The sequence below is a fragment of the Panthera uncia genome, chromosome F1 (genome assembly GCF_023721935.1).
Source record: "Panthera uncia isolate 11264 chromosome F1, Puncia_PCG_1.0, whole genome shotgun sequence".
NCBI lineage: Eukaryota > Metazoa > Chordata > Mammalia > Carnivora > Felidae > Panthera > Panthera uncia.
In genome coordinates this window covers 34469252-34482883 of record NC_064813.1, presented here as the reverse complement: position 1 = coordinate 34482883, position 13632 = coordinate 34469252, and the positions used below count along the sequence as shown (strand labels likewise).

Genomic DNA, 13632 nt, shown 5'->3' with positions numbered 1-13632 from the left:
AACCCTCAGTTTGTTCTCTGTATTTAAGAGTCTCTTATGGTTTGCCTTCCTCTCTGTTTTTTTTTTTTACCTTATTTTTCCTTCCCTTCCCTTATAAGGTTCAACTGTTGTGTTTCTTAAATTCCACATATGAGTGAAGTCATATATCTTATTTCAGTCAGCATAATATATTCTAGTTCCAACCATGTTGTTGCAGATGGCAAGATTTCATTCTTTTTCATCGAGAAGTAGACCTTTCTTTTTCATTTCTTTCTCTGTACCTTTTTATGCCTTCTGTAAGAATTCTCTGGTCCCTTCAGTGTCCCCTCTTTCCCTGTTTCCTGTTCCCTCTATCCTGCTGACTTTTCTTGACTTCTGACTCCTCCGAAGTAGCCGGAGCAAGCGACAGCTTAAGCAGCCACGTCCTGTCTGCGGCGGCCCTCCCCCTGCCAGTGTCACACGCCGGGGCCAGTCAGCGGCAGTGCGGGCAAGCACCACAGTGCCTGGCACGTAGTGAGAGCTGGGGTTCTTCGGTGTTGTCCCCCTTGTGTGTGGGGGGATGCGTGGGCCGGTCTGCCTCCTCCAGCCGGCGTGGCTCCCTGCAGGGTGTGTGCGAGGAGATGACGTACGCAGAGATTGAGAAGCAGTACCCAGAGGAGTTTGCACTTCGGGACCAAGAGAAATACCTGTATCGATACCCTGGCGGGGAGGTGAGACTCCCCTCACGTGGGGCAACTGCCCAGCCCTCGGTTGGGGGTTTAGCTTTAAATTGGGGGAAGGAGTGAACGTGATGTGGAGGGTCTAGAGACGGTGGTCACGGCATCGCGTCGTTTTTCCCTTCTGCCTTCGGGTCACGCTGTGTTTAATTCAGCTTAGACAGTCGAATGGCTCATTGAGATCTCCAGGGGAAAAGGTGACAGGATGTCTTCTGTGTTGACTAATTGCAGAATCAACATCATCTCTTTTGCATCTTTCTTTCGTACCACTCCCTCTGTCCCACCCCACCCAAGCAGGCCTAGGCCCCAAGTAAATATATGGGACATGAATGATCCCCCTATCATCTGGCGTGTTTGAGGCCATTCCCTGGCTTGAGTGCTTCGTAGTCGAGAGTTGGGAGGCAACGGCAGAGGCCCGGGGAGCCCCTAGGAGACTCTCGTTGCCTCACGTGCTGCCTGTTCCTCTGTGGGAAGGGGAAAAAACACAGGCTGAATTCAGATTTCCTCCTTTTGACCGTAGTTTTCTCGGTCCGAGTGTTGCTCTTGAGTATTCTCAAGAGATCCCAGGGCTGGGGGGAGTTAGCAGGCGACATGAAGTCGCTGAACCTCCAGGAGGAAAGCCAGCTGGGGAAGGAGAAGTGGCCTCTTGACTCCGGACCCGGCCGCCAACCTGGCTGCTGGCCTCTTACCCGTGTGCCCCACTTCCTCCGCAGTCGTACCAGGACCTGGTGCAGCGGCTGGAGCCTGTCATCATGGAGCTGGAGCGTCAGGGCAACGTCCTCGTCATCTCCCACCAGGCTGTCATGCGCTGCCTCCTGGCCTACTTCTTGGATAAGGGTGCAGGTGACATTTGAGGGAAGGGCCAGGGGACACAGTCATGGGGAGGGGGCTAGACTTGAGGTGGCACCAGGATCCTGGGCAACCGGACCTCCCCTCTTCCACTCAAATTGGAGTGCATTCTTGAGGCAGCAGCGTGGGGCTCCCAGCAGCCACTGGGCCAACCACTGGCTGAATTTACTCCGCTGGTACAAAAACCCTCAGCGGAGAGTGGCCGCTGCTGGAGTTCCTTGATCCTCCTTGGCTAAAGGGCCAGCGTCAAGCTGACACTCCTGGCAGAATCAGGATGTTCAGTGGTCAAACATTCCCAGCTTGTTATTTGGTTACGAGGAGCGTGGTGTCTTAGAACCGTCTTCATTCTTTGGATTGGGCGTAGGACAGTTTCCGTCTGGGTAGAGCCCTGAGGAAATTGCTGGCTTTTCTGACCCTTTCCTTCGTGATCTACCTGAGCTGCTGGCAAGCTTGCAGGCCGGCCTCTGGCACACCCAGCTGGGCCCCCATGTTCTCCTTCATGGGGCTCTGGCTCCTGCTCTTACTCCTGTTTTGCCTGCGTGGAAGGATCCAAAATGGACTGATTTCCTTTCTTAGCCTCTCCGTAGCTTGGGCAGCTTCTTTGGTGACTGTCCTGCTAATTGTCTGGGATTCAGGAGGGGGATTATACAACTCTAGGTAGGGGAAAGAAAACTCGTGGGCTGAGATTCGCCCACCAACTTGACCTTACCCCATGATAAAGCGACTTCTGGCACCCGGTCTTTCTGCTTTCAGATGAGCTACCGTACCTGAGGTGTCCTCTCCATACCATCTTCCAGCTTACTCCCGTGGCCTACGGTAACTATGAGCTAAGGAGCTGGGCAGGAGGTGGGGACCGAAGAAAGTCAGGATATTTGAATTTTGTCTGAAGTTTGTCCAGAAGTTCAACTTCATGACCCCTGTATACCAGGGGAATCCCATCAATGCCTTCCATTTTTAAAAGTATGTATGGGGGCGCCTGGGTGGCTCAGTCGGTTGAGCGTCCGACTTCAGCTCAGGTCACGATCTCGCGGTCCGTGAGTTCGAGCCCCGCGTTGGGCTCTGGGTTGATGGCTCAGAGCCTGGAGCCTGCTTCCGATTCTGTGTCTCCCTCTTTCTCTGGCCCTCCCCCGTTCATGCTCTGTCTCTCTCTGTCTCAAAAATAAATAAACGTTAAAAAAAAAATTTTTTTTTTAAAGTATGTATGTATGTTTGTATGTTTGTATGTGGGCATATATACGTACTTTTATGGTATGCTTCCCATACTGAAACTTAAGAATTTTTCTTTGAGCTTTTTTTTCCCTGAAAGCCTGTTCTCTTTCCTCCATTTTCTCAGGATGCAAAGTGGAAACAATTAAACTCAACGTGGAGGCTGTGAACACTCATCGCGACAAGCCAACTGTAAGTATTTTCTCATAGATGAACGTGCAGCTTCCCTGCCACCTTGAGTCTTTGCACCTCTGACATCACGAGCCTGGGCTTTTGTTTATGTACAAAAGGAAAACGTGTCCAGAACTCGTGTCCTGTGTGGTCTCTTTACTTCCAAAAGGAAGAGATGTTGGAATTATTATTTTTAAAAATTAGTACCTCTTTCCTGAGTCTTCACTTGAAAGGTGGCTCCTGGAAGTCCTGTTAAATATGGAAAGTGTTTAGTGAAGTGAAGTGAAATACAAAATTTTTCCCCCAGAGAATGCTCCCTTTAGAATATAGGATCCAGGAGACCCTATACAGTGGGGTTAAGAGGAATAGATTTGTTCCTTGGTCTGTCCTGATAATCTGTGTGATCTTAAGCCCCTTCCTTTTGCGGGCCCTCTTTCACTATGGACGGTGATGCTCAAGGACCTTTAGCTACAACCCTTTAGTTTCCAGGGGCTGGGGACAAGGCTATGGCCCATGTCTTATGAGAGGCTCTGTCTGCAGAGGAGCAGGAGTGGAGGAAACTTGTGGTTACAAGCATTGTTTAACCTTGATGAGTGAGCTTTTGGCTTGGCTTTCATTTGTATGGTGTCCCTCCATTTCTAATCAGAACAACTTCCCCAAGAACCAAACCCCTGTAAGGATGAGAAGGAACAGCTTTACGCCTCTGTCCAGTTCGAATACAATAAGGCGTCCAAGAAATTACAGTGTTGGGAGCCGGCCCCTCAAGCCCCTCAGCCCTCTCCGTGCCCTGGACACGCAAGAAGGGGCCGACCAGCCGAAGACCCAAGTCAGCATTCCGGTGGTGTAACCCTATATCCCCCACCCCACCCCTGCCCCGGCTTGGCCTCCTGCCCTTGTCACTAATCACCAAGGAGTCATTTAACTTCTAGCCCCCACCCCCAACAACACACCGTGGATCTCAACAGAGAACATGAGCTCACGTGTTTCCAGACCAATCTTAGCTGTTCTCCAGTGTGAAACATCTCCCCGCCCAGGGGCAAGTTGACCAGCGGCCGTTTCAGGACATGTCCTCGGTTGGGGTGGTCTGGAGGAGGAGGAAAAGGGGTACACTCCCCTGGGTGCTTAGCATAGCTGGCTCTGAGGTTAAGTATGCCCCATAGACTTGGTTTTTGTCCTCGGTGTCTAAACTCACTAATGTCCTTGTGTTGCTAAAGTGGGGGGCAGGGCAGAGGGGGGACACAGAAGCCCATTTTGCCTTCACTTTTGTCTCTTCAAGGTGTGCTCTACTCACAGTCCTTACTTGCCTGCTTTGTTCCCCTCCCTCATCTTCCCTTTGGATTGTCCGGTGTGATGCATGGCATTGTCATCGTGTCTGTCGAGGTGGGAAGGGGTGGTGGGCGAGACAGAAGTCAAGGCTCTGTTGATGCTCTCTCTACAGGGGGCTTCAATGGATCGGGACTGGGGAGTGTGGTTCCCCCCCCCCCCCCCTTTCCTCTCAAGCCAGGTCGTGAAAGGGTCAGCCCAGGCCTCAGAACATCCACAGATGCTCTGGAGCCTACAGGTGGACATAGAGCGAGAGCTCGCACCTGAGTTCACGAGAACGAGTCTGAAGTGTGCGGTGCCCTGGGGGAGTTGGCTCTGAGCACGTGGGAAATAGCTGGGTTGGTAGTTTTCACTTCGGGAGCCAGGCACAGGGCCCTTGGCAGTTGTGGAGTGAGGTTCGGGAGAGGACGGTCTCTAGCTCTTACTGGGCTCTTTTAGGGCGGTCATGTCTTTTTCTCCCCAGTGGCTCCCCATTTGCCAACCACAGCAGCTTTCCTGCCAAGGCCAGTGACCTCTGGGGCTGTCGAGAAGGACAGAGTTAAAGAGTCACCTCTGATGGAATTGCTCAAACAGCAGAGAAGAGTCCACTAGAGCTTTTTCTGATTTTCCCGTAATTTTCAACACACTCCCCTCTTTACGTTAAAAAAAATTACGCAAGAGCAGTTGTTGTTTTCTTTGTTCTAAATATGGAGAAGCCTGGTCATGAATTTAATCTCCCTCACTGGCATATTCTTTTGTCTCATCTTGCCATCCAGAAGTCTTCGGGACCCTGAGGGGTCTAGCCTTTCGTTGTCCGGAATTGCCTGTTCACTTGCGTCACCTTATTTTCTCAGTAGGGCTAAACAGGAAATGTTTAGAGCAAGGAGTTCTTCTTAGCTTCTTGGTGACCCATGGCGGCATACTCCTCCCCCCCTCCAATTCTGTATCTAAAACAGGAACGTATGTGCAGTTTTCTGAGAGGGAAGTCCAGATCTCTCATGAGATTTTGTTTTAAAAGCGATGGAATGGGTCCACACCTTGAAGTTACCGATTTGCCTTTTAGAGGTAACCAGCAAGAGCCAGTTACCTGTTTGCCAAGGGTGTTTTCGTTGGGTGATAGATGACCTTTTGTCATGGTTCTCACCTAGGAGCAGTCATTAGAATCCTCTTTAGAACTTTTGAAACCTAGACGTGCCTGGGTCCACTTCAGGCTTAATACTAACTCAGAGTCTTTGGGATTGGGGTCTGGACATGCACGTATTGAAACAACTTCCCGAATTCTGATTCCTACTCCATGTTAGAACTCCTTTTTATGAAGTTGTGCGGGAGAAATACTGGAATAGTTCCTTGGACAGCACGTCAACCTAAGAATTCTGAATTCCTCTCGGCTCGGAAGGGGTGATTCTTTGGAGTTAGATGTGTGAGCAGATCAAGCAGATCACAATATTAAATGAGGTGACGCCTGTGAAGGCAGTCTGCTGTGTTCTAGAGGGTCACCCTAGGTTCTAGTCCCATCTTTAACCCTTTGTGTTGAACAGATCCCTGTGTGAATAAATGCACTTGGGTAATAGCTGGGAATTTTAAGCACTCTGGGTAAAGGCACAGAGATAAAACTTGTCGAACGATAAGGGTTATCATCGTAGGCAGCCCACTTGTGACCATGAGTCCTTTATTCTTACACCCATCACGGCCTTTCCAAAGGCTGCTTGCCTAGATTCTGCTCCTAATTGCGTCTAACCTGCTATTCCTGTTTCGCTGTTACATTCTATGTACACAGTGTCTTTGTGGGGCTTGGTGGTGAGGGTGGTGGAGGGGTCGGGTACACAGAAGTAGAAGAAAAGGTCCTTGCCCTGAAGAAGGTTATATTAGAGACAGGGTGTATAATTTATGCTAAATGAACATTTGCGAAAGAGCGACACATCGAGTCTGTAAATGTAGACATTGCTGTGGAGTTCACATTACTTCTCCTGACGTTCCTCTTGTCCTCTGGCTAGGAGACTAAAGGGGCTGGGAGGAGAGAACCCCCACCCCGCCAGGTGAGAATGAGGCCTAGGTGGTATGTGTGGCACTTTGAGAAGGTGGCCTCATCTCACTTGGCTGGCAGCATTTTAGCCTAAATGATTATTCTTTTTTTTTTTTTTTTTCTTTTTTTCCTGCTGTGCAGTGAGAGCAATTCAGAGCTCATGAATGACAAGCAGCAGCATCTTGAGCCAAAGACTTTGGATTTGGGCTGTACGTACTTTTAGTGAGAGGAGAATTCTCTAACGAGCTAGCATTGTGTTACCCTGTTGTAAACCCCACCACGGGACACACAGGTCACTGGGGAGTTCGTGCTGGCCCTCAGCCCGCCCATCGTTTCTCCACTCTCCCCCTGTCCTAGTGTGCTTCTCCCAGAAGAGGAGACTGAGGTGGGCTTACTACGCTCAGGTGGGACCCAAGAAATTAGGATTTGACAGTAGCATGGGTTTCAGCGTCCTTCAGTAGATTCTAGAGCAAGATCCCTCCAGAGGAGTTAGAGCAGGAAGAAGCCAGGAGGATACAGAAGGCGTAGAGCTCTTACTCCACATTTCAGAGAAGTTCTCCTTCCTTTCTTTTCTGTCTTCCTCTTCCTTTCTTACTAAAACGTGTATTGGCAGTATATACATATGACTGTAATTGTGCCTAGATCACAGATTCTACAAAGAAAGGATGGATTCCGGAGTACCCTTTGCTGAGACTTTCCATTTCGTTGTGGGAGAAATAGGCGAAGGCTTTAGCATTTAATCTATTAAATTGTTTAGTCTAGTAAATGAGGAAAGGAAAATCGTTGTATATTTTGTTTTCTCGCTTGGAAGCCAAACGATGAATTTTGTGACAGACTTGAACGAGGAATGTAAAGCAGATTTAGAGAACTAGCTTCTCTGGTCTCTTAATCCTCAAATTAGAATTTAGCTCTTATTATCTGTATTATCTCTGGGTTTGTTTTGACAAGGGGATTGTTTTACATTCAGCTGCAAAGCAGAATAAGAAAATGTTTTAAAAACGTGCATGGTGCTGGGGGTCCGCCCTCTCTTATTGTCTCAGGTTTGTTTGCTGTCCTTCCGCGAAGTTAGAGTTAGGAATACAATTTACTCCTATTCCTAGACTGAATGAATGGTGTTTCCTGGGAGGTTCTGGGTGTTCCTCTTTGCAACCCACAGTTGATCTGCAGAGGCCCTGGCATTTTGAAGAAACATGACATAACCTTGGAAATAAATCCGTCTTACAATCTTTCTGTGAGTAGGGGATCTAAGTTCTGGAGAAACTCATTGGTGCTTGGAGTAGCCAAAGGATGGGGAAGAGTGTCCAAGAACTGAGAGAACTATATCCGGGTTACACAGTCTTACGCACATTCCGTTGTCTTTGCTGAGTTCAGAGGCCACGTTGTGGTCGTTTGCAAGAAATGTGATAAATTTACTCAGGTTTTCTAGTATGCATTTTCCCTGGGTCACGTTTTAAATATTTTCATTTTGAAAAATATCTAACGATCGAGTCAGATTGCAGCACTGGCAACTAGATCAGGGTTGATCTCTGACTTCCCGCAGAGGTGACATCAGCCATCAGAAGTATGTCCAGGAATTTAATTTAGATGCATAGTGTCCAGAAGACTGTATCCAGTGGGAGTATAAGTATGCTCACTGACTGGCAGACCCTGGTCGAGTCTGTATGTTGACTGACTGACTGAGAGACTATGTATGGTAGGGTCCCGGTGCTGACTGACAGACTCTGGTAAGATCCATATGCTGACCGCCTGACACACTCCAGTAGGATCTGTATGCTGATGACTGACGGACTCTATTGGGGTCTGTATGCTGACAGTCTGTTTTCTAATTGTGGCAGTTAATAGTATATGCGCATTATTGTCATTCTGTGTCTGTTGCATGAGTCCTACAAAGAAAGGAAGGAAACACTCACTGTTTTTTTTTTTTTTTTTTTTTTTAAGGGGGACATTCTGTACGCTATGATTTTTAATAGACCTTTCTTTTAGAGTAGCGGCCAAATCCCCACCGTTTTGCAGCAAATGATGAAAACATCACTTGTGTATGGTATTTTGTAAACTCAGCGAAGGAAATGCCTACTCAAAGCCTGAAATTGTTACCTCTGCCCGAATTCATTCCATCCATTCTCCCACTTCTAGGCAGGACTTCCCTTTCACTGCCTGTTTCTGAACCTTCTGTGTCCTCAGCTTCCCTGTTACGGGATGTAGCAGTGGCTCATGCCGCTGTGTGTAGTTGGCCATGCATTTGGCTCTCACTCATAATCTAGTACATAAAAATGCAAGGGAAGTTTTGCACTTAAAAATTGATTTTAAGAGTTGGCAGAAGTATTCTTTCCAGCAAGCCTTTCACTGGGGATCTAGGACCATTATTCACCAACTTGGTGTTTTTGTATCTGAATCGCTTGTGCACATTTTTAAAATCGTGTTGGAATAACAAAATCAACTCATTCTGATCTGGTGGCGGTTTTACTGTGGCAAAAGCAAAGGACTGGTCACCAGCTGTGCCCCTTGGAGGGGGTTGGAAATGGGTGAAGGGAATGGACTGACTTGGGAACTCACGTACTAGTTATCCTGCGGATTTCCTAGGCACAGCTCTGGTGAAAAAGGAATGTGAGTCCTTACCAGCGTTCTGATTTAATCTGGTGACATTGATATCAAAATATGCCCCTCAGATCCACAGAAGGTGTGTATAACTATATTTGAAATGTTTTTTGTGTGTGGGCGTGTGTGTAGAATGGGTAAATAAAATTGGCGTGTAACTTGAACCTATCAGAAGGCTTCTGGGTTTTTTGTTTTGTATTTCGGATTGTGTTCTCCACCCACTCCCCCCACCTCCAAAACGATCTCCTGCTGCTCCGTGATCGAGCCTCAGACAAGCCAAAGCCAGTTGGCAGTGTGACTGGAGTCCTTGATGGAGTCATGGCTCTCTTCCACCACCTTCTGGGAAACATGGGTAGGACGTTATGGAAGGCACGTGAACTTGAGTAGTTGTGTGTACTTTTTGGCGCCTCTACAAGAATTAAGAAAAAATTAACCTTTGCCCACACCGTACTGTGACTTCCATTAGCAATGTGTACCTCTTCGTCGTAAAGAAAAAATGTGGAGATCTCTTAGAATTTAGTGGGCTGTTCCTTCTGGAATATGACCTGCCTGTTTCTAAAGCGCTTACGGCCGAAGGGATAAAATGGCATTTATCTTCTGAGACAGGAAAGATAGGTGGGATTGTGTCACTGTCTCCTGCCTCATTCCTTGGTACCCTCGCAAGGAGCAGGAGCTCGTTAGACATGCAGACCCTCCGGCCCCGTCACAGGCCTCCTGAATCAGAATCCTCATCCTCATGGGATTAGCAAGTGATTCAGATGCACATTTATCACTTGAGCAACACTGCTCTCGGGGCAAGAATTTCTCCAGAAAAAAAAAACCATTAAATCCCAGTTTATGGGAAGAAGTTGATTTGTGCTACGACCGGTTGCGGGACGGACTGGGATAACAACTGTAGAGACCCTCTTCACAAGCCAAGTTGCCCTGAATGTGGTGCCATTTTCTCGGCATGGTGTTTTGGCTGGTAGGGGCCTACGTGCTCTCCTTTTACCACAGGGCTTACGTGGCTCGTATCTTGGGCATATGGCTTATGGTCTAGGTCTGGAAGGATTGCCTGGTCCAGCATGGGTACAAGGTTGGTTTCTCAGGGAAAGAAGCCCATGACTGTACCGGTGGAGTTTGGCTGAATCCCAAGGGTAAAACGGGTATGTGTGAGCACACCAGAGTGTCCATGCGTGTGTGCGGATGTGGGGATCTGGCCTGTGGGGGAGCGGTGGAAGCGGGGGGGCGGGGGCGGGGATTCTGCGTTACTTTTACCGGTCCCTTTGTGGTGGTGTAATGGCTTTCTCTTTCTTCTCCGGCTCCTAGGCGGAGTCCATGCTGGCTGTGCACAGGCACTTGTCTTCCACGATGTCCCTCACGTCGCAATCCTGATGACGAGAAGTTTGAGAGGCCAGACTTCTCCAGGATCAACTATAAAGCTTGGGATGTCAGCTCCACAGGGGCTTGATCAGGAAGTTGAGCGGGGATCGGACGTTGAGATCCCCCAAAATGAGGCCTGGAAAAACATCACATTTCTTCCCCTCATGCCTAATGGAATTTCTGCTACACTGAAGAACTTCACTTCCCTGTGCCTCAAAATATCTAACAGCCTGAGTCCATTAGTTTTTATTATCTCCTTGCTGGGTGTGACCTCAGTTGGTCAATCTTGTTCCGTTTGGGCATTTAACTTCCTACCTGCAATTGTATCCCTGGCTGGCTGTTCTTTCCTGAAATGCACACGTACCTCTTAGGATTTAATTGTTTCCAAGTGAGCGGGCTGTGCTACGCAAGCCTTTTCTCTGCTCTAAGAGCTGGTCTCTCCATCCGTTCCCGGCGAACGGGCTAGAGTACGACATACCTATGCGAGCAGTCCCTTTGTCACATTGGAAACAAGAGACACATTCACCAGGTGAATAGAGAGGGTATCTGAGAAATTCAGTCCCTGAAACGTCTCTACTGTGGTGATGGAGAAGCAGCGTCAGCTGCCTTTTCGTTTAGAGAAGGTTTTCTTGTTCCAGGCCCCGTAAGGGCAGGATCTGACTGCAAGGCTCCCCAGAATGCATACCCATCTTCTAACTTCCCTTTTCATTTTCTACCTGTATTTTCTAGCTGATGCTGGGTCCTCTCATAGCTGCAGAGGGATAATACCGTTCCCCAGTGGGTGGGAATGAAGACGAGAAAGAAAAGTAGGGCACCATTTGCATTACCTGAAGAAGTAAAGAAGGTTCCTTGGGAATCAACTCTACCAGGGAGTTCTGGCTTCAAAACAAGTGTAGGGGGACGTGACTTTCTGTGGGGTCTGTCACCGTGATGTGGTCTCTAAGCTGCCGCTGTGACTTCAAGAGCAGTCTTCTGATGCCTGCCTCTTAGCTAATTGTCACTATCGGGGTCTACTGATCTGGTCTCTTAGGTAAAACGCGGCAGGGGAGGGGCAGGGAACAAAGGGGAACCACGTCCTTGATGTATCCATCATTTGGTTTCCCTTAAAGATAAGCCAGGTAATCATTAACTAGATCAGTGGTTGTCAAATGTACAAATATCTTTGTCAGTGTGATTTTAATCTGTCACCACTCCGAAGGAGGCTATGGAAGCTCCAAGGGATAAATATCTTACATGCAACCCCCCACCTTTTTTTTTTTTTTAAGAACAGTAAGTTTTTAGCTTTGTAAATAATTTTTCTCTTTCATGCAAATACCCACTTGCTGGACAAGAGGGTAAGTAGCAAGAGAAGTAATGAAATGCAACTGTTCCCAAACGGTTCTTTTATACTGTGGATGATACAGGGCTCTGTTACCTAAGATGTGATGAGCTGGGCTGCAGGCAGTTCAGCATCCAGCAACTAGGAGCTGCTTTTATACGCACAAAGCTGCCTTCGGAAAGGCTCCCGACTCTGCTCTGTGGCAGGTGATTTTCATCTAGCTGCTCGTAGCTTGCTGTACTGGAACGCTTCAGTTCCTGTGATGCGGGTTTCTTACCGCATCTAAACACAGTGTCTGTTGATGATCTGATAATGTTCTTATTTAGTTATTTATTCATCCATGTAAGATATTTCGAAGTCCCCATATTAGTGTTTGCATGTGTTTAATCAGGATGTAAGATAATTGCTGGTGTCACTTTTCTGGTAGAAATTTAGGTAGTTTGAGATTTTAAGTCTGATGTCCATAGTATTACCTTAAACTAAATTTCCAGGGCATAGGTATCTGTCTTCTATAAAAGGGTGATAACTGTGCTAAGACACAGTGGATGGCTTTTGAATACTTTTTTTTTCTCATTGATTTTTATTGTAAGTATCATCCACGAGATGCATTTCTCTGGAGAAAATAAAATCATGCTAAAATATGTCAGTAATATGCATTGCTTTGTAATAAGAAACATAATAAAAGTTATTTTTAATTTAAAGATATAATTAATTTGGACATCACACACAAAATAGGATAACATTTGGCACATTATATACATAACACAAAATGTTGGTGATGTGCAAAATGTTTTTGAAACTAGCTTCTTTAAAAAGGTTCTCAAATTACTGGACTATATATGTATATATATTTCCAACTGGTGTTTTGACTGGTGACTCCTGCTTTTATCAAGTTACATTAGCCATTTAAAAATGATATCAGGGGGATCATTATTGCCATGTATTATCGACATTCTGCAGCTTTTTTAACTTCTTTAAAGAATATTTAATGATCACCTATTGGTTGCCATGCAGTGAGTAAAACCAAGTCCTTGTCCCCTTCTCTTGGAAAGGTCTCCAGGCACTCTTGCAGGGGTTATCTTATTCAGCAGTCCAGCCATCATCTGTAGAAGGCTAACCATGTCTGCAATCATTTTCCCTATTTCACAAGTAGGTGAATGAACACACTAATTGACTTACCTCAACACTGATGGAGTTTTTGTCAAAGCCCACACCTCAGAACAAGGTAAATGGTATGATCTATAACAATGAGGGACCAACGGACATATACTATTTTTATTTTTTATTAAAAACTTTTTTTAATGTTTATTTTTGAGAGAGAGTGAGCATGAGCGGGGGGAGGGACAGAGAGAAAGGGGGACAGAGGAACTGGCGTGGGGCTCGAACCCACAAACCGTGAGATCGTGACCTGAACCGAAGTCAGATGCTTAACTAACTGAGCCACCCAGGTGCCCCATAACAAACTTTTTTTTTTTTTTTTTAATTTTTTTAATGTTTGTTTATTTTTGAGAGGGAGAGACAGAGTGCAAGTGGGGGAGGGGCAGAGAGAGACACAGAATCCAAAGCAGGCTCCAGGCTCTGAGCTGTCAACACAGAGCCCGATGCGGGGCTCGAACGCCAGGAGACATGAGATCATGACCTCAGCTGAAGTCGGCAGCTTAACCGACTGAGCCACCCAAGCACCCCCAGACTATTTTTTTAATGTAGCTAGAAACTTTAATAAAGATACCAGTATAATGGGGCGCCTGGGTGGCTCAGTTGGTTAAGCAGCCGACTTCAGCTCAGGTCATGATCTCCGGTCCGTGAGTTCGAGCCCCGCGTCGGGCTCTGTGCTGACAGCTCAGAGCCTGAAGCCTGTTTCGGATTCTGTATCTCCCTCTCTCTGACCCTTCCCCGTTCATGCTCTGTCTCTCCCTGACTCAAAAATAAATAAAACGTTAAAAAAAAAAAAAAAAAAAGATACCAGTATTAAAAAATGACTCTGCAGACAGTGCCCCGGTGTTGGGTGGTGGTCATTATTTGTCTGATTTCTGTAGCCTTAATTATTATATCAGATCTTTAACCTCTCCCGGATCTTCACTGGGGACTCACTGTGAGAAGATCAGCCTTCA

The 13632-nt window shown here is 47.0% G+C and overlaps 2 protein-coding genes across 11 annotated transcripts in view; both read left to right on the top strand.

Moving 5' to 3' along the window:
- Positions 1-11465, top strand: part of PFKFB2 (6-phosphofructo-2-kinase/fructose-2,6-biphosphatase 2) — a 24889-nt gene extending 13424 nt beyond the window's left edge. For 6 of the 9 annotated variants that reach the window (XM_049634268.1, XM_049634271.1, XM_049634266.1 and 3 more), the window contains 6 exons: positions 585-689; positions 1409-1538; positions 2298-2360; positions 2878-2942; positions 3568-3759; positions 10150-11465. In XM_049634268.1, coding sequence (XP_049490225.1) covers positions 585-689; positions 1409-1538; positions 2298-2360; positions 2878-2942; positions 3568-3759; positions 10150-10215 — 621 coding nt within the window. In that variant the 3' untranslated portion in view covers positions 10216-11465. The remainder of the gene's footprint in view (positions 1-584; positions 690-1408; positions 1539-2297; positions 2361-2877; positions 2943-3567; positions 3760-10149) is intronic. The other 3 variants (XM_049634267.1, XM_049634269.1, XM_049634270.1) reach the window with 3 other exon arrangements.
- Positions 11466-12494: 1029 nt separating this feature from the next.
- The window catches only part of C4BPB (complement component 4 binding protein beta), a 32364-nt gene continuing 31226 nt past the window's right edge, over positions 12495-13632 (top strand). For both annotated transcript variants that reach the window (XR_007458802.1, XM_049634275.1), the window contains exon 1: positions 12495-12746. Coding sequence is in view for 1 of the 2 variants with exons in the window: in XM_049634275.1 (XP_049490232.1) it covers positions 12711-12746 (36 nt within the window). In the remaining variant the exon portion in view is untranslated. The remainder of the gene's footprint in view (positions 12747-13632) is intronic.